We start from the raw sequence: 21254 nt of genomic DNA, 5'->3' as shown, positions 1-21254 counted from the left end.
AGGGGTAAAAAGAACAAAAAGCTCAAACTAAATGACCTTGAACTTTTCTTTAAGCAGCAGCTGAGGAAATATCTCATTCTCAGGAGAACATTGGATAAATTAATCATTTACTGAAGTGCAAACAAAGATACTAGATCCACTGTGGCAGTTAAAGAGGAATTCTTTCCCTCCTTCTACTAATACTAGAAGTAGTTACCCAATTTGAAATCTAGGAAGGGATTTTATTCACAATAGATGTTTCCTGAAATTATATTATCTGAAAAAATCTAGAGTTAATTCATCAATCTATTCTCCATCAATAGATAGATGACCACCAAAGTTCAATTACTAAAAATAAAGTAGTAAAATATTGGACATTTTTTCATAACAACAACTGTAAAGGGGGTCCCTCCCTTTGTTTCAATAGTCTAGGCTCAATAATTGAATGTCTCTTCCCTTTTTCTGAATTTTTTTGGTACATAACAGCAAGGTAGTATCACAGAGAATTTCAGTTCTCTGGAAATTCTCCAGTAAACCAAAAGCTTAGACATTAATTTCCACCCACTTTTCTACCAATTCTTTTATCAGAAATGTTAATACATACAAAACTCACTCATTTGAGTCTCTCTTTTCTGTGTCACTAGCTTCCTTTAGTATCCACACCAGGGCTTTTAACCTAGGGGCAGAAGGGAATGAGAAGGAAAACAAAAGGGCTAGATAAGCTATACACATGCCTAAACAATGGAAATGTGGATATAATGGTCTATTAAGTCAATCACTTTGCCCCTTTATGGTGTAAAACAAAATCTAAACCTGGACTTTATCTACTTATATTTCCTATGCCCTGAAATAGGAGCAGTGAGGCATTTTTCTTCCATGTGATTTAAAGGAGAGATAGGAGCCAGTAAATGGAGGTCCAGTCATGGAATCAGGGAAAACCGGGATTCAAGTATTGCTTTTGACTGTGTAACCATTTGTAAATGATTTAATCTCTCAGTGGTCCCATGCAAACCCTACAAGGCAGTAGTTTGTGAAAAGTTATCAGTCTGTATCAAGATAGAGAGTTCCTTTTTCTATACTGATGAAATCACAAATCTGGACCAAAAATAAAGCGACTCTACCTGAGGCTGTCACCACAGCTGGGTTGTCGCAAGGTCTCAGCTGGAAAACCCAAGAGATAGAGGATTATTCCAATTCCTTCTGGATGGACTTAATGCCTACAGCATTTATTGGAACCATATGTCCTCAGATGAAAAGGACTGGAGGCTAAGCCCAGTGAGAAAGATGGCTGGTGATGAGTAAAATGTGCTCATTATGATTCCAAATCAGGTTAGCTTTCCCTTGTGGTTATTTTTCTATCAGCTTTTCTATCTTGTTTTGTTCTTGCAAGATTTAACCACCAATAGATCCTAGAAACAAATCCTCACCAATATCTCCAGGCATTTGTGCCCAGGTTCATTCTCTGAGGTTAGTAATCTTCCAAATCTGGTATGAAAAAACATGTCCTGAGGTAGCTGTACCCATCCTCTGACCCCATCTTCATGGTTTCATTGAATAAACATCTTGTCAAGTTGATGCTGCTATCACTGATAAGCAACAAGAAAATTTTAAAAAACAAAACAAAAAAAAATATGTATCTCAGGGCACTTCCAGAAACCTTTTGGTAATTTCACATTTGCTGCTTCTGCTTCAAAAGTCAAGAGGAAAATACTATGCCAAGCCAGTCCATTGGTCATTTCTCCCTGACTTTCATTCATTCTGACCTTGTACTCCCTTAAACATGATAAGAGCCCGGACTGCCCTGCAGACTGCAAGTGCACATGGTCCCATCTGGCTGAAATGCAGAGAATCACAGATACCTATTATCTCAGTACCCTGGATAGACCCCTAGACAGGTTGGTTTTCCAGATACAATTAACCCTAACACCAATTTCAGTCCCAGGAGGTGGGTACTTGGGGGAAAAGAATATTTAGAATAAGGAGCTTCAATGAAACAAGGAAAAGTTTAAATGAATTAGCGGGGAACATTTCCAAATCATGCAGAATAGTAAGATTAGAGAACAATATCCAGCGGAATCAAGTTTTTGCCTTTTGCTTCTTTTGGTGTCTTTGGTGGATCAGACACCAGAAATGTGTAGACTATAATAGAGCTAACTCCAATAATTTTGACCCGTTAAGGTCATATATAGAGTTCCTTTCCAGGAGAATTGGACATGGTTGAATGGAGTTCCTCCATCCTCTGCTAGTCTTAATTTTCATCACATTGTATGGTATCAAAATTAGAAGGGACAATAAAAGTAATTCAAATCATTCTTGGAAAGTTAAAGGCATGTATATAGTAAAAGTATTATCACAAGGTTCAAATCCTGGCTCCAAGACTTAGTAGTTTTGTGACCATTTTGTCTCTTTTCGTCTCAGTTTTCTAATCAGTAAAATGTGGGTTAAAATATGCCTACATTATCTACCCTAGTGGGTGGTTGTGAGGAAATAGCTTTGCAACCCTTATAAAATTATATGCATGTGAACTGTTATTATTACCCAAATTATGGATCCAGTATATAATATCCCCAAAAAAAGTAGCCAGTTATTCGCTTCTTAAACATCTCTTGGGACAAACAACTTGCTACCCTACTTTGAGGTGCCTTTTTGGGGATATCAATCACTGTCTGACTCAATTCAATCTCCCCAAGCCCTGAAAATGATCTGGGACTTGCTGTCATCACCACTGTATCCATCTAATGGATAATGTAGTTGTAGTTGTTGTAGTAGCAGCAACAATAGCAGTAGTAATAGTAAAAATAACAATAATAGCATTTGTATAGAGTTTAAATGTTTGCAAATCATCTTAGAAATATCCCATTTTATCTGCACTAGCTCTATGAGGTAGATGTACAATCTTTCCCTGCGCCCATCCCATTGCTGACCAAAGGATGGGGAAAAATATGTTTTCTCTCAGTTAAATTGAAAACAGCATTTTTCAAAGAAACTTACAAGCTTACTTACAAATAAAACTAATCAAAATGATCAGATTCCCTGATTTGGATTGAATTCAGCAAACACTTAGTAAATACTGTTCAAGGTGTTGGGCCAGGCATTGAAGGTTCAAATTTAAACAAGAAACAGCCCCTGCTCACAAAGAATATATATTCAACTTCTTAATAATGATCTCTTATGGATTTAATATTACATCCAAGTAAAGGAGATGACATTTCCCAAGTTTCTCTAATTTCATCTCTACAAAACTTGATATTTTAAAAATCTAACCTTTTACACATAATTCAAATGATGTTTTAATTTAGAGTTCAGTGGAAAAATGGTTTACTGGGTCTTCTTGGATAAGTTAAGGAATAATTACAGTTGACTTTATCATGCACTCAAAGATAACAAAAAACATCACTTCATGGGACATTTAGTCATCTCATATTGTATTTATTAAAGCCTCCCTTGAAATTAATACATTCTTTCAGATAGATAGATAGATAGATATGAATAACTTCAATTAATACATAATGGAAAATATAGTCTATGATTAAGAAGCAAAAATTTCAAAGGCTTGTAGAATACAAAGATTCATACCTGGGATATACTATTGTGAGTCAGCATGTGCTAGATATAACTAGAACTAAATAATATCAGCCAAAAAATGAAATTGGCTATCTTAAACAATAAGACATTATAGGATAATGATAGGAATAATTAATTTCTGAATCAGAAGACTGTGTAGAATCAGATGTTCACTCATTAACATAATGATCACAATCAATAACATCAGAAGAATTAAATAAAAATGAGAAATTATGTTGTCTAATTGTGGCAATAGGAACCTTTATTTTAACAACTTAGTGATACTGAAAATGGGAAAGCGATAGAAGAACAAACATAGACATGGATTATCAGACTCTCATACTTTCTTAAGTAAGTGTAACTGATTTATATAAGTTACTGCAAAGAGATTAAAAGAGCCTAGAAATCACCTTTGCTAGAAAACACTTGATCATCTTTCTAAGTAGAAAAATATTACAGCCTAAGACAATAAAAGTTTAGAACATAAACTTATTTGCTAAATCTTATGGAGGAGGATGGTGAAACATTATGAGCAGTGTTGCCTCATAAAACAATAAGAAGCAGGGATAGGAAAAACAATTTTACAGCCTTGGCAATACGTCCAATTAAGGCAGATTATCCTGAGATCATTCAAGTATGAAATTGAAAGGAGCACAACAAACAGACAAGAAATGGAAAAGATCTGTCAATATTTCCATAATAAACCTTTTCCTCCATCAATGATAGTAGAGCCAACACATTTGAGTCTAATATCATAGTTCTGGATGTGCTTATGGAGAAAATAGAAATGACACCAAAAAAGGAGAGGGGCAGTGGGAAGAAGTTGGAATTGACCAAGTTCACATGGAAGAAATCTGCGTTGGTAGTCACACTTTTGAAGGGGGGGAGGAAGGGGAGTAGAAATCAATTCTCAAGGAAGGAGGGGAAAAAAACAAAAGTATAGAAAAATCTCTAAACTGATTGTTACTTAAATAAGACAACTGAAAAAATCAATTATTACTGACCTATATGCCTACTTTTTAATTTATAAAATTTTTTTGAAAATAACCCCCTTACGTATCATGAACATCTTTGATAAAGATATTAGAAAGAAAGAGGCAAGCATTCACAAGTGAAATTCTACAATAGATCAAAACTTTATCATCACACAATTGGCTGTAAGATGCACAGAATATATAACATCCCCCTACATTTAATGCTTATTGACACAAACAATATATGATTCAATAGAGAAAACTTCTGCTTTAAATATCCTCCACCAATAAAATATTTTCCATTCATATATACTAGGGCTGTTATCATTCTAATCACCTCTTTAGAAAAAATTCATTCCCAAAAAGTTTCCAGAAATCTCTCATCAGGATGAAAAGGAAATATCCTTCCAGACCCAAGACCAAAAAGGAACCTATTCTTCCTATCTCTAATGATCAAAGGAATCCAGATATGAGATTTATTGCTTACCAATTGTAGCAATAATCACCTAGTTAATCTCTCTTTTTCCACTCTGTCTCTTTTCTAATCCATCCTCCTTAACATCTACCAAACTGATATTTCTAAAATAAAGCTCTGGTCATGTCATTAACCTACTTTAAAAAATCTTCAGAATTTTTCTATATCCTCTAAAATAAAGAATCTTATTTTATGTAACTCCCTTTTACATATCCTCCAATTCAGTTAAACTTGTCTGTTCTCTGAGGAAGGGGTGCTAGTAAGTGAGAGCTAGTAAACCAGCTCTCAAAAAAAAAAAAAAAAAAGTATGTTCAATACACTTTTTAAGTTTAACCTAGTTATTCACACTTTCTCCATCACTTTCTTTTAGTCTAGACAATCAACAAAACAATAAACCAAGAATTGTACCAAATTCACCAGTTTCCAAAGAGTAGATACTCACAGTGAAATTTTAACAGTTAGTTCTTGGGAATTAGCATGGACTAACAACAGCACATTCCTGCTTATTCTCCATCCTCCACAATGTAACTACCACCTCCATGCCTTTGCACAGGTGGTCCTAATTCCAGATCATATTTAGGATTCTCTCCTCTTCCTCAATGAGTCCCTACCTTTTCTTCAAACATAGCTCAAGTGATACCTCCTACAGAAGGCCTTTTCTGATCTCCCCAAAGGAGATCAGATTCCAAAAGGATGTAAATAAGAGTACTGACTTTCATTTTGTCTTTGCCTTTCATATACCTGTAGACTAAAACAATGTCACGAAATATAGTCATAATTATAATAGCTAACATTTATCTAGTGTTTTTGTATCATATTTGCATATGTTATCTCATTTGACCATGATAACTTTGAGATGTAGGTGCCATTATTATCCCTATTTTATAGAACAGGATGGACTGATTAGTACAGGATCACCCAGCTAAGATTCTGAAGTCTTCCACACACCAAGTCCAGTACTCTTATTCATTATACACCTTACCTGTCTCAATATGTGTTTGATGAATTTAAATATTTCCTCCATTAAAGAAGTATTTTCAAAATGAAATTTAGAAACTATCCACCTTCAGAGAAAGAACTGATAAATAGAAGTATGAGTGGTATGATTGTGTGTGTGTGTGTGTGTGTGTGTGTGAAATGCCTTCCCTAGTGTGGAGTGGGGAGAGGAGAGAGATACTTCAGAACTTAAAAATATAAGAAAAAATTAAATTATATTAGAAATAAATCTTCCAACTGGAAGCTTTTTGCCTTCAAAAATAAATAAATAAATATGAGGAGAGGAAAGGAAAGCAAAGAGGCAGTTGTGAAGGTTGTATTCTAGATTATTCAGCCAATGAGAGAACAGAAATGAGAACGTAGGCTTCTAGTTGCCTGGTCCCAGATATATGTTTGTATGTGTTATATATATACATATATATAAAGAGAGAGAGATAAGCCCCATCCTGTGGCTTAACATTTCAGACAAACGTTGTTTTTTTGTTTTTGTTTTTGTTTTGAAAAAAATTTCTTTACAACATTATCCCTTGCACTCACTTCTGTTCCAACTTTATCCCTCCCTCCCTTTACCCCCTCCCCTAGATGGCAAGCAGTCCTATACATATTAAATGTCACAGTATATCCTAGATACAATATATATGTGCAGAACAGAACAGTTCTCTTGTTGCTAGACAGTGTTTTTTGATCCATAATTATAATCGCCACGAGGTCACTGCCTTTTTCCTCTCCTTAGGTTCAGCTTAGGCTTAGAAGGGTAAGACATCAAAAATTTGGAAGCAAAGTTACTTCAAAGTCTTCCCCAATTCTGGTGCCCTCCAGGAACTTTATAATAAAAAAAGAATGTAGCAGACCTTAATAGATTATTCAGCCTTTCCCTTTTTTTTCTATTGTTAACTCTGATGGGACCCATTAGAGCAACAGCTGTAATCTAATAGGGTTGGAGCTCCTTCCATCCCTATATAAGAGGGCACTGCTTCTGTAATGGGTCCTATTAAGAAATGAATAAAACAGAAAAAAAGCCAGGTTTAACACAGAATCTTTTTAAGTCCTGGATATGAAAGATAAAGAAAAAATATATACACTGGTTTTCTACATTTAAGTTTTGTGGAGTCTGCATACATTTCCTGTTGAAGTCTTTAGAAGGTATATCTGTCTAGGGTGAACTTTTGTGATGCAAGATGAAGGTGCCTTATCTCCAACATCTGTAGCCCTGTCTGCCCCTTGATCTGGAGATAATCAATTAATTGATGAATATTCATTAAATATCTACTTCTTAACAAGTACTGGGAAATAAAAACAGAATCAAAACAATCTCTACAATCAAAGAGTTTACATTTTGAGGACAGAGAAATTCTGTACATATACAAGTATATACAGAATACATGCTCAAATATGAGAAAATTTTGGGACAGGGTGCTACTAGTTGTAGGCATGAAGAAAAATGATTATTTGTACCTTTTCTAAATGCTTGTGTTTTCCATGGAAAGACTACTTTGAAGCCCCAAAGATGTCAGAGAATTTTTACATTAACACTGATTTCCCTAGAGATAAAAAAAAATTTCCCAAGAGCCAGAGACATAACTAGCTTAAGGTAACCATGGTGTTTACTCAGAGCACTGAAAAGGGGAAATAAAGGGTGGGGATTATTGAAAAAAAATCAGAAAAAGATCATTTCCCTCCACAGCTCACTTTATGGTCCCCCACAGAACTACAATGCAATAACCCCCTTGTCCAGCCACCTCTGGGTCCCATCATCTAAGCACCCTCCTCTCTAAATGCTTAAAAGACTCAGTCAGGACTTTCTAGGTCGTTGCTGACTATACCTAGGATAAGTGTCCTCGAAACCACAGATGTTGGAACACTCTCTCACCCCAACTCAACCTGCTCAAGTGAATTTGCCCCAGGCTCAAGAATTCCTAATTAGAGCTCAGCCAAGAGCTAGAGTGAGTTGGTAACTGAGAGCCAAAGTTAGACAGTCCCTTGACAGTCTCATTCAGTGAAGTAAGGAACACCCATTCAGATGTTCAGTCTCCAGGCTATTTCTCCCTAGAGATCAGATCAGCCAAGTTAGCTTTTAATGGCATTCTTCCAGGACTTGCTATAACTCAGGGTGATCCCCAGAGCACATAGGCCTGTTCAGCAAATTTGGTTCAGAAATGCTGTGTTCAGCATCAGGCTGTAAAAACTACCTCCCAAAGCTCACATCACATCACCAAGTCTTTTGGATTTGACAATGAGAAAAGAATGACTGAGTCTAATCCAAAATAATGGGGTCTCTCTGGGTTAGTTTACTCAAGTTGATGCCACAGAATGTCTCAGAAGCTGCTTAAGTTGATCTGTAAATTTCCTCCTTAAACTCAGGTTCTACTACTGTCAGATGTATCCATGTATGCAGAGTAGAAGAATTCTTCCTCACCTTCTTGAGAGATTGAACTCCCTCTCCATAAGCATAAGAGTAACCCCAGAAACTGGGCTTTTTCTAACATCAGTCTTCCAACAATTAAGTTCAACCCAACAATAAAATGATTAATCACCTACAATAGGAAAGGCACTGTCCCTGATGTTACAGAAAAAGACTCAGTTCCAACTCTCAAGTATCTTATAGTCTAACAGACAGGTACATATATACATGTACCTGTTAGACTATCTATCTATAGCTGTATCTATACACACACACACACACACACACACACACACACACACACATATGATATGAAGTACAATGTGACAAAAAATGGGGGAAACAAAGTTTCTTGGAAACTTTTAATGAAGAGCAAAAGAAAGAAAGAATGTTAAGCTGTGAAGATCAGTGAAGACTTCTTTTAGAAGGTGGCAAATGACCAGGGCATTTAAGGGGGAAAAATTATAACATACAGAGATGAAGAGAAAATATATATCAGTTATAAGAAGCAGCCTAAGCAAATTCAGGGAGACAGAAGATACAAGATAAGACTGGGGAAAGGCCAGTGAAGAAATATTGAGTTAGTTTGAAATATAGAGTACATAGGGGCAGCAGTGGATAGAGCACTAGCCCTGAAGTCAGAAGGACCTGAGTTCAAATCTGACCTCAGACACTTAATATTTCCTAGCTGTGTGACCCTGAGCAAGTCATTTAACCCCAATTGCCTCAGCCAAAAAAAAAATTAAAGAGAGAGAGAGAGTACATGAAGGGGAATAGTAGTATACAACAAGATTGGAAATGTGGCTTGGATCTAGATTGTGGAGCGTCTTGAATGCTAGAGCTAGAATTTTTTAAGTGAAGGATAGGGAGCCAATGAAAGTTAATTCAGCAGCAGCAGCCTTTTACATAAGATAGGAACTGAACCTTTGGTTTCATGGGTATAGGGAAATTTGGAGAAAAGGAATTTCCTCTACTGAAGCTGGTTAACACTTTTCTTTTCTTTTCTTTTCTTTTTTAACCACTTATGTCTTAATGATTTGCTTAGGTCAGTGAAAGGTTAATTGTCTAGGGTCATATAGTTTGTATGGCAGAATAAAAACTAATGTGAGGAATGTGAGAGAAGGAGGCCTAGGATGAAAGGAAATCTGTTCATTGTGGAATGGCAATTCCTCAGGGCACAATGGAAGATGTAGGCAGGGTTGGAGTAGAATATGAGATAGACAAGAAGGGGGAGGGGGAAGTAAAGTAGAAAAGGATATAAATGGGCTGGGGAAGAAAGCTGGAATTAGAATAGATTTCATCTATATGCTGGTAAAAGTGGAGCAGTTTTACAAGCAGCAGTAAGACCAGTGTAAATAACTCTTTCTAAAAGTTTGGAAACAGGGAGGAAGAGAGAGGTACAGGATGATAACTTGAAGGGATGACAAGGCAGAATTAAGGTTTGTTTAAGCACAGAGCTGACCGATACTGATTTTATGAGAGGATAATGATCAATAGAGCAAAGTTCTGGAGCAAATAGTTAAGGATGGAATTAAGGGTACAAATAAAGGAGTTAACCTTGCAAAGAGGAGGACCAGCTCTTCATTTCTAAAATCATTAGAAATGAGTTCAATTCCCAAACATCTTAGACATAATCACCTGAATATGCTTATTTTTAGACACTAACTAGAAATTTTGACTTTTTGTTTTCTGTATCTGGAATGGGACTATCTTGAAATGGAATAGCTTTACATGCAATATACAGTGCCTTGGAAAGGTAGAAAATAATTTTCACTTATTGATTTTTGTCTCCTTTGAGGGCTGACCAGAGGTCACAGAGTAAATAGGATGAAAATTTAGCAATGATTGGAATATAAATTGCAGAAATTTTTCTAGTAATTATATAGTAGTTTACATGCAGTTTGTTACATTGTTTAAAAGGAGGGAGAGGAGGAGTTAGTGGCATGGGGCTTAAGTGAGATATAAAGTTTAGATAAGATAGTTCCTACCCTCATGGAACTTGCAGTCACATAGTGGGATGTGGTCCATAGAGCAATAACTCTAATGCAAAATAATGTAAGTGTCTGAGAATAGTACAAAATGTTTCATAAGAAAATTGAGAAGAAAAATATCTTGATAAATTGGGGGCCATTAGGAAAGGATTCATGGAGAAGATTACATTTAATGTAGACTTTAAAAGAAGTATGAGACTTCTGCTATACTATACTATAAGCTCCCTGAAGGCAAGAACTTTGTACTTATCTTCAGTAGCCAGCAGTATTCTACAAAATAGTAGGTACTTAATAAAAGTTTGTTGACTTGAACTAAACTAAAATGAATTGAAATGAATAGAGGGAAGGCACTTTCTGGCATAGAGAACATGAAGGAAAGTACAGAGGAGGGGAAGTAGATGAGTGGTTCAGATTCTTTGGATCATGGGGAAAGAGTGGGCAGTATGTATTCAGACTGAAAAGGTAGGGTGAATTCAGACTGTGTGGACTGTATTTTCATTTGATCACTAGGAACCATTTAAAAATTTGGAGGATCCCATACTGTAAATTATCTGTCCTTCAGAATCTTTTCTTCTAATTTCACTCTATACATTAGTCTCTGGTTCTTGAAACCTAGATATTATTTTTGATTCTGTCTTTTTCTTGATCTCTCAAATCCAATCCTAAATTTTGCCAACTCTACCCACAATATAGCACCTGCCACAATCATGAACAGATCCTCATTCTCATCTGCCTGGGACATTATATTAGCCTCCTACCAGGCCTTTCTCCCTCCACTACTTTCCCCCTTCAGTTCTCACTTCCTGCTACTACCAGACTTCTCTTTCCTATGGATCTAATCACACCATTACTTGATTCTCTTCAGTGGTTTACTTTTGCCTATTCTAGTCTCTTTCACCTAACATTTAGTAATCTTCATAAATTTGCCCCTGAATCATAGCTTCTCAGCCCAAGGTTTGACAAGAGATGAACATCAATAGAATAAGAGAGCAAAAAATTCAAGAATAAAGGACTGTGGAAAATTGGATTGACTAATGATAGGATTAAAATTAGAAAGGAAAGGAAAGGAAGTAAAAGTAGGGATACTGAGTACTAAGAAAGTACTGATTCTACTTCTCTTCATGTAGTCTGTGTTCCCATGCCATAGAGGATTACTGGCCATCCTTTGCATTCAATCCTATAATTGGCTATCTTTGCTTAATGCGCTCTTTCCTCTTCTCTACCTCCTACAATTGAACTCCTATGCATTCTTCACAAAATTTTGTGATTTTGTGAAGAAAATCCCTCCTCAGGGGCACCTAGGTGGCACAGTGGGTAGAGCATCAGCCCTGAAGTCAGGAGGACTTTCGTTCTAATCTGACCCCAGACAGGTAATACTTTCTACCTGTGTGACTCTGGGCAAGTCACTTAACCCCAATTGTCTCAGCAAAAAAAAAAAAAAAAAAAAAAGAATGAATGAATGAATAAATCAATCAATAAATCCCTCCTCAAAGAAGTCCTCTTTGAGTTCTTTTGTCAATAATGAATTTTTTTCCTCTTTGTATTACTGAGTACTTTGTTTTACACCTTTCTTATACATACTTTATACTATCCTTATTTTTTGTTTGTATATCACTATTCATGATACAAGAATGTAAGAGTTATACAGGACCTTGCACATCTAATCCAATCTCCTTAGATGAGAAAGCTGAAGTCTATGGTTTGATTTTTTTTCTTAAATTTGAGAAACTGTATTAAACCAAGCCAGTTACATGGTAGAACTGGGATGCTGCTAATTAAAAAAAAAAAAAAAAACTCCATAGAGACTAATCCCTTGGATTCATCTATATGGGCTTATACTCTGAAAAATACACACTCAGCTCTTGATTATCCACCTTAATGAAGCAGATAGTAGTTCAGAGAACTTTAAACATCAAATAACTCTCAAATCTTTTATGCTTGGGTTTCGATTACATAGAATACACCCCATAATCATAAAATGATTTTGCAGAAGATTTACTCTCTCATTTACACTTTGTTTAAAACAATATTAAAATAAGTTTAGAGTGCCTGTGCATGCACTGACTGAATGGTAGGTAGAAACTGACCTAGGATGAAAAGTCAGCTGTGACTAATTGAGAAAATGGAGATATTAAGGTTGAAAATGAAAAAACAAAAATCAGCATATCTTCAAAAGAAATAATGTTTTATCACAAGTGTAGTAAATACTAAAATTATCCTAAAATATGCTATAAGTAATCATTTATAAATAAAATGTGACTCAAATGATGAAAACCATGATTAAAGACTGCTAGTTATCAATGTCTAAAGATGGCAAGTTAAGGAAGAGGGTAAAAGAACAGTTAATGAAATTAATTGACTGCATTTCTGTTTAGTCCTCTGCTGCCAAGACTTTTTTTAAAAAAGTATTTCTATTTATTATAGCTCTCACTAAAATAAAGTGAATTGTGGATTTCAAAATTGTAGTTGAATTTTACAAGTCTTTCATTTCTTTAAATATTCATATTGATGAATGGTTTTGTGATATTCTAGATTTGGGAGTTCCCTCCAGCCATGCAAATCACAACCCATCCTTGTCTACCCATCCAGAGTATTTCTTGTCCTTCTAAAAGTTCACCACAGGGATCCACTCAAAGGTACTAAAGGCCTTTGTATAGACACATTTTACTTTGAATAAGGGAAGGTTCTTCTCTTGTGACATTTTTGGAGGAAGGAGGTTTGTGGGGTAGAGGAAGGATTCTCTCAGAGTTACAATTACCGAAGATAAGGGCATACAATTGCATCTCCAAGGGGGAAAGATCCATCTCTGATTTACTTGATGTAAGCACTTGGGTCTTAGGTAAAAGGAGGCTATAGAAAGAAGAGGAAGAGAATAGATGATCATACATATATAGTATCTATCAACCAGTTTATGGTTCTTGCCAGTCTTCCTAACTTGATGCACCTGGGTTATTCCAGACAATAAAAAGTTCATCTTATTAGAAGAGGGAAAGATGTTTTAAGAAGGAGGAAAAGGGCCTTTCTCAGGTTTGTCCAATTGATCTTTTACCTTTGATATTACAGTGGGGGAGCACTAATGAACCAGATTCCATGGCAAATATAAATTTTTAATATTGGAGATTCCTGGCAGAATACAACCATGGGTACTAGACAAAAAAAAAATTTTTTTAAGAAGAAAGAAAAAGATGTAGGTAGCTACAGAAATGACAGGCTATTTGAAAAAAGCAAGACCTGAAAAAAGTGGAGATTTTTTGGACTACAACACATGTAGTAGAAGAATTAGTTGAAGGAAATGGGAATGTTTAACCTAGGGAAGAGGGGAACAAGAGAAATACGATAGTCATCATCAAATATTTGAAGAATAACTATGTGAATAAGGAATGGCTCTTATTTTCCTTAGATTTAAAGATTATCAATGAATAAAAGGGAGTTATTTTCTAGCTAAATGAAAGAAAAAGAATCAAAAATAAAAATGACCTAAAGAGAGTTAGATTGCTTCATAAGTTAGTAAATTCCCTAACAATGGAGTATTTCAAGTATAAACTGAATGACCATTCATTAGGTTCTCATCATTGGGATTCACCCTTCAAATGAATTCATCCTTCAAGTTTGTTAAATTTCTGAGATCCTTCCCAATCTCACTTTCAGTGATTCTCTGTGTTAGGTATAATTGCCAACTAAGGATCAATTAGATATAAAGCTGAAATATTTCTGAAATTATGTAAGTCAATCCAAACTTGGGTAGAGTACTGATAGAAAAGTATGGAGGAGAACTACACAGGATAGATAGTCATGGATGAGTTGTAATCTATACCATTGGAAGGAATACTTCCAGTATGACATAGTGTGTTGAACTTTGAACCTGGAAGACCTGAATTCAGATTCTGTCATTAATACTTTTTAGTTTAGGCAAATTACTTAACATTTCTGAAACTCAATTTCATCATCTATAAAATGAAAGGATTGGATTAGAGGAACTCTAAGGAATCTTTTGGCCCGAAACTGACAATCCTATGATAAGTAATGTCACAGAGATAATGAAGAAAAATGTCATTTCATTTGCAAAATTAATTTATAGTCAACTTTTCAAGAACGAATTTATAAAATGAAGAAAAAAGAAAGGAAGAAGGATCATAGAAGCAAATTTTCTTTAATTCACAGAAAAAGACCAGAAAGAATCTTGATAAACAGGACAACTTTGAAGGTTACATCCTAAATGTATATGATTGTATAAAGAAAAATAAGCTGTATGTAATAGAGATCTATAGTGTCATATACAATCTTTGTTTCCTCTTTTACTAGGACTATGGAAATGCTCATTTTATTTGATGTTTCTAAAGTTCTAAATAAATGAAATTACAAAATGAATGATATTGGGGGAGAGGGAGAAGGAGATGGGGGGAGGAAGGAAGGGAGGAGAAGAGGGGAGAGAAAGGAGGGGGGAGGCAGAGAAGAGACAGGAAGGAGGGAGGTGGGGAAAAGAAGAGGGAGATATTGTATCCCCCTCACCTATGAGCATACTAGTAAGTGTTTAATAATAAAAGCAAACAATACCTACCCTCAAGGACTTAACCTTCCAATGGGGGAAGACAGTACAATGTGTGCAAGACAGTAGAAGAGAAGAATGAATCCAGAGAGAAGTTTTAGGCATGTTAGGTGAAACAGAGCTAAAACTCTATTTAAAATAGTGGTGTCTGGAAGGAACATGTCAATTTAGAAAGAAATGTTTCAGAGTAGAGGTTTCTTCAGAGTATCAAGGCAGCTCACAGAGAAAAGTCCAGAGAAAGAGATGGAGATATTGAGTGAGGTTATCATAAATTAAGAGCTGGAAGAGATCATAAGAGAGACTTATCTAGTCCAAAGTCCTCAGTTTCTAAATGAAGAAACTAAAGCCTAAACAAGTCCTCTCTCTGTTCTAAGGCCCAATTCTCTGACTCCAAAATTAGCCCTTTTTTCCATGGCACTTTGGGGCCTCTGAAAGTATCCAACATATCAGCTACAATATGATTGCTCTCTTTGTGGTCATTTACTTATAGACTTAGCATATAAGGAGATGGTTTTTAATTGTCAATTAATTTTCATTTATTGGCCATTAAATAAAAGCCAAAAGGCAGGATGGTAGAGACCTAGTGTTGGAACCAGGAAGACCAGTCCTATCTCAAATATTTTGTAGTACCATGACCAAGGGCAAGTAATTAACCTATCTGTGCCCCAGGCAGATCTCTAAGCTTATAAATTGTATAGGTATCAGTTTATATCCTAATGAGAATTCCCTATATTGATGAAATCATAAGTCTTGACCACAAATAAAAAACCCACCCTTGACCCCAATACTATTTATTGCATTATTCTTACCTCCTGCTCTCCTGCCTCATGTGGCATGGTGAATACTCCAAGGCTGTGCCAGTGGAGCACAAGGTTTTATCAAGTTGGAAAATCTTCACAGAAGTCCAGTAATGGTTGTAGACTATATCAGCTGTCAAGGACCACCCAGGCTAAGTATGGAATAGTTCATCGGAAGAAGTCAGGTCACTAAGCAATGAATTATTTTATCATTACAACTCATGAATTTTGCTGCTTCCACAAATAACAATAAGACCTTATGTTTGACATTTCACACGTTTTAAGGTGCTTTCAGATCCATTATCTCCCTTGATACTAGGTGCTGTTATGGAGAATACAAAAGAAAAAGAAGAAGGGGTGTCTGGAATTTATAGAATGATTAGATGCACACTTTAAAATGGCTTAAAGAGAGTAACGGAACAACATATAAACAGGTCTAAATTAATATAGAAGGAAATTAAGTACAAAGTGCGGAGAGGGCACAATAACAGTGTTGTCTGGTGGTGTTAATGAGGTATGGCTAATCACAGGTGTGCTTACTCCACACCTTAAGGTTGAGGCTAAGTAAAGTTTCCTGATAATGGGACCCTTCGGAAAGAACAAAAAGGATATATCTTACTCTTAACTCATTCTGACTTACCATCATGAAAAATGACTCCCAAAGATCGACCCTTTTGGCAAGTGGCAAGAATGAGAGCTGCTTCCTCCGTGAACAGCTCTCCAGACTGGGGGATCTCTTGACTATTGAACAAAGCTTTGCAAAGAGGAACTGGGTTTATAAATAATGCATTTCCTTTGTCTTGCAGGAATTCTGGAGGCAGAGGTACAATCAGATCAGCTGTGAACAGCTTACATAGCAAATCTAATAGGTTTGTAAATTAGATTTTGTGTTCATTTGTTTTTGCTGTAAGGCAGCTATTAATCTGCTTCTCTTCTTTGCTGGCTGGTGCCCTTCTTACTTAGTGAACAGATCTGTTTTGTTTCATTTCTGCTTTCCATTTCCCTAATCACTTTTTTGGGGGTTGGGGGGAGGGGAGAACTGTCAATGTAAGAACACTTACAAATGACCCAAGGTCTGCAAATTCCAAAGATGGGAAATATGGGGAGACAGCAGTTGCATTGAGATAAAAATCAGAATCATATTAGACAGCTTTGGATATCATGGATAAAACTCAAATTTGCATATTCACTATGAAACTTCAATTCTGCAAGATTCTAGTAAAAGTCACAATATAAACTCCATCAAAAATCAACAATTTATTGGGGGGAACAATCACTCTGGTGAGGCATTCAAGCAAAGAATTCAAGATATTAGCTGAAAACTACTTAAATTGTTTGGGTATACAGAAAGCAATTAGTCTGAAGGAACATTGACTGTTTAATATGTATTCAATATTTCAAAAGGGCTTTTTCTCACTTGATCATAGTAGAATATTTGACTATGTTATGAGCTGCATGTGGTCTAATCCTGAGAAATGTGGGAGATTTCTAGCAAAGAATTTTCTCCTGCAGCATCTCTTAGAGCCACCTAAGATTTACTGATACTTTCCTTTAAAAAAAAATCCCATTTTACAACCTTAAAGTTGTCATTGTTTCTGATTTGTTTTTGTCATATCAAAGTTCCAAGGAAAGTTATTTTGTTTCAATGACCTTGACCAAAGCAGATATAGGGAGAGAGAGAAAAGAGCCCCTCCTAAAGCTTTTGGTGTCTGAGGTTATTGGATAAGCTCAGAAATTTGAAAAGTTTGCTTCATAGAATTGAGATTATCCAAATAATGATCACAAAATGGCCTTTACCTTGCTAATAATTCTAACAAACCAGGTTTCTAAACTTTCTTGTATATATATACAAGACCTAATGTATCTACATGATTAATTCCTGTAATAAACTTCTTGTGTAATTTCCTAAAATTATTAACAACCAAAAATTCCCTGAGATCAAGGATTACTTTACTTATTAATTTTTGCCTTTACATCTCCAGCATCCAAAACAGTGCATATTATTACATATTATAACTCTGGACAAAATTCAGGCCTGAGGAACTTCCTTCCCAAGAGATTTCAATTCCCTATAGAACAACTTAACATCTATATAATGTCAGCATTAAACTGTTGAGCTGCTTTCGTTCAATCACTCAGTTATCATTTATTAAGTACCACTGTGAGATATGCACTGTTTTAGATACTGGGAATGTAAAGGCAAAAATTAATCTTATAATTACCCAATTCATTGATATTGACAACTAAGCTTGTCTTTGCCAATGGATAGATTTACTTCATATTTAAGAAAGATGAGGTGGAGATAGAAACAAATTAAGTACCAAATGATACATCTTGGGGCCAAAATTCCTCTCTCCAGAATTTCATTTCCCCAAAAGTGAGGAAAATGCCATCTTTCCTGGAGAATCTCAGTTGGCTACATAGAAATCCAATGGCATTCAATCACCAGCAAACCAAATATAGGTGGGATTTTAATAGCCATTCTAACAAAGGTTGCCATAGGCTGACTTTTTAAAAGATTCTTATTACTTCTCTCTTACAGCAAGGTCATTGTCCCATGGTAACATAGCAACCAAATTTGGAGCCATAGACTTGGGTTCTAATAAATGTCCTGCTGCAAGGAAACAGCCGCAGAAATACTTCCATTCTAAAGAAGATCCCCTTCATCAGGGTTCTTGACTTTTTTGTATCATAGTCCTCTTTGGCAGTATAGAGAAGCCAACAGACTCATTCGCAGAATTTTTTTTAATATATAAAATAAAACATGTAGGAAATACAATTATATTGAAATAAAGACATAATTTTCCCCATTTAGGATCACAGATCCCCTAAAAAATCTATCTACCTGGGAGGGAGGAATGTTCTATGTACCTTGTGTTAAGAACTGATGCCTTAAGATCTCTTACATGCCACAGTACCCATTTCTAACTAGCACTACCCAAATTTATCTACCCATCAAACCAAATAGTAGCCAAAAAAAATGTCTATTTCTGTTGTTTCCTCAATAAAATGGGGCATAGGTATCCTTCCTGGCTAGACAACTCAAAAAATCCTCTGTGCATGTGAGGCATTTTCTAAGGCATAAAGGCATTTGGGCTATTCACTTGAATTCTGATACCGTTCTCTCTCTGGAAGTCTGGCTTATCATGATAAAATATTGAAATGCTGCCATCTTTTATGCCTCTTGATGTAAGCTGCTGTGAAATATGGGCATTAGACCTATGGTCTCATAGTAATGCTGGTAACCTGGGCCTACTGCCAAGTAATGGGGTCCTGCCCAGTTCTCATGGATGCTTCCATCAATAGCACAAGTGGGGTACTCCTGTAGCCCTCCCAGGAAGCTTCCAAAAGGGGAGTTCCAAATTCTAAGCCCCACTCTCCATATCACTTTTAAAAGAGCTACATGATATGAAGTCAAGACAAGAAGCTGAGGCCATTGAGGAGGGAAGAAGTAAAAGCTGATAACCTTTAAAGACACAAAAGTGAATTTCTACTCAGCTCATCTGTAGAAAGTCAAGGAAAAGAACAGAGTTTAAACCTTGTAAAAAAAAAAAAAAAAAGAAAGAAAGAAAAAAGAAAAGAAAAAGAAAGAAAAGAATTTCACATTTTTGAACTTGGCTTGAAGCCTCAGAGCAAACTGTTCTTTGATTTGGACTTTTGAAAGGACAAGAATTTGGCTTCTCAAATCTGTTTAAAATTCTGTCTATCCTTCTCAACCCAGATAAAGGAATAGTTCTCTCCTCCTGTGACCCAGATGCTCTCTGTGTGTATCCAGCAATATCTAGGTTGAATATTATATCCTTTATATAAATATAACTATAACCTAGTTTCTCAGAAACCCACTGGCATAGATCACAAGCCTATGAAGTTAAGAGAGAACAGTAATACCTGATGTTTCTGGAAGAAAGGGAAAAAAAGAAGCACTTATTGTACACATAACCATGTATCACCTTGTGGAAACAATTGACCCACTGTTGCTCCAAGGCCTGAAATCTATTACCTTTGGCTATCATTCCAAAGCAAGTGAAGCTTTGGCGCACATTTTGATTGTCATTTGTTTTTGGTTTTATTTTTTATTTAGACCACCCTATCTAGAAGGGAATCAGCATGGTTGGTAAGAAAGAATGTTAGACTTGGAGAAGAACTGGATTCAAATATAAGATTTTGCCACAATTTTTTCCTCCGTAAAATGAGGGATTGGATTCAATGACCTCTAAGGTTTCTTCCAACTCTAGATATATGGCACTACACTTTATTAAAAATTAGCTTATATATTTTTCTTCCTTGAATTTGAACCACAAAAGCACCTAGCACCACAAGTGACTGCTAAGTGGGTGAGGGGCACCTCTCTGTGGACAACATACTGCCCACCATTGGATAAGGCAGCTTTACCAAGGTAAAGCTGGGTTTGTGCGTGAGAGAAAGCCAGAGAGAATAGGGGCAAGGGAGAGAAAAGGGTACATCGTAAAAGATCCATAGGCTTCCACCCCTCTAGGTAATCACTGCAATTTTGCTTTTCTAGAGTTTACATTCATGCTAGAGCAAAAACAAAACTATTAGAGATGCCATCGGTACACTAACAAATCCTGTATCTCTTTTTCTGGTTTGTGTTGTGTTTTTTTTCTCTCCCAGAGTCGAAGTTGTAATAAATGGCTCTTCATCTCCAGCTGTTGTTGACAGAAGTAATGAAAGTGCAAAGCACAACATTAAACCAGCCCCATCCACATGGAGACACAACCAGACCCTGTCTTTGAAGATCAGGTATTGGTAATTACCTATAGGACAAAAGACAGATTTGGCCCTCTTCAGCACAAGCTGGCAAATTGCCTCTCTTTATCATCGAAAAAAGTCAAGATAGAAATAAAATGTTTACCTCCTGCCGAGGCAGGTTTCATCTGTAAGCGATCAGTCAGAAATACAAATCTCAGAATAGCCTAGTGGCCCAGCAGGTGCATGACACCCGGACGAAAATGGTCTGTGAGAGGAGTTCAGGGATCCAAAGTGAGCCATGGGGAACAACCTGGGTGGAGGGAAGAGAAAGGGTGTCCACTAGCTTGGGATGTTGCCCTCCCAGAGCATCAGTTAGGAAGGACCTCCAAGTTAGACCGCTCGAGGGAATGCTGCAACTCGGATTACACAGAATGTATTCATATGGCCATTGTGCTGAATTCTGGTGTATAATGTTTTCATAGTTTTTGAGAAGCCAAAGAGATTCACCAGATTTGGGTATGGGGTGTGATTTGCAACTGTAGAAAGTCTGCTGTTGGTTTAAATGCAAATGCCTTTATAAAGACTGGCCAGAGAAAATCTCCATCTTAAACTCATCCAAGTCCATCACTAAAGTACTCTCAATCTATCCATCTTTACCCACAGTTGAAGTAGGAATTGCCTCCAGGATCATTGGACAGAACTTGTACCTGCCCCTACGTTCTTAGTGAGAATCACAGGCCCTCCCCAAATCCCTCCTCTCCTACTGACTATTCCCTGAAATCCCACTCTTGTGTAGGTAGGTAAAACCAGCAGATAGAGTG

At 36.3% G+C, this 21254-nt stretch overlaps 1 protein-coding gene across 1 annotated transcript in view; it reads left to right on the top strand.

Annotated features, from left to right (window-relative positions):
* ST8SIA2 (ST8 alpha-N-acetyl-neuraminide alpha-2,8-sialyltransferase 2) overlaps positions 1–21254 on the top strand; it is a 90434-nt gene that overhangs the window by 29927 nt on the left and 39253 nt on the right. Inside the window, exons 2-3 of the mRNA XM_051981050.1 lie at positions 16530–16592; positions 20356–20484. Of these exons, the coding sequence (XP_051837010.1) occupies positions 16530–16592; positions 20356–20484 (192 nt within the window). The remainder of the gene's footprint in view (positions 1–16529; positions 16593–20355; positions 20485–21254) is intronic.

The sequence above is a fragment of the Antechinus flavipes genome, chromosome 2, assembly GCF_016432865.1.
Source record: "Antechinus flavipes isolate AdamAnt ecotype Samford, QLD, Australia chromosome 2, AdamAnt_v2, whole genome shotgun sequence".
In the NCBI taxonomy this organism is placed as follows: domain Eukaryota; kingdom Metazoa; phylum Chordata; class Mammalia; order Dasyuromorphia; family Dasyuridae; genus Antechinus; species Antechinus flavipes.
Note: the sequence above shows the minus strand (reverse complement) of the source record. Positions and strands in the feature narration are given on the sequence as shown.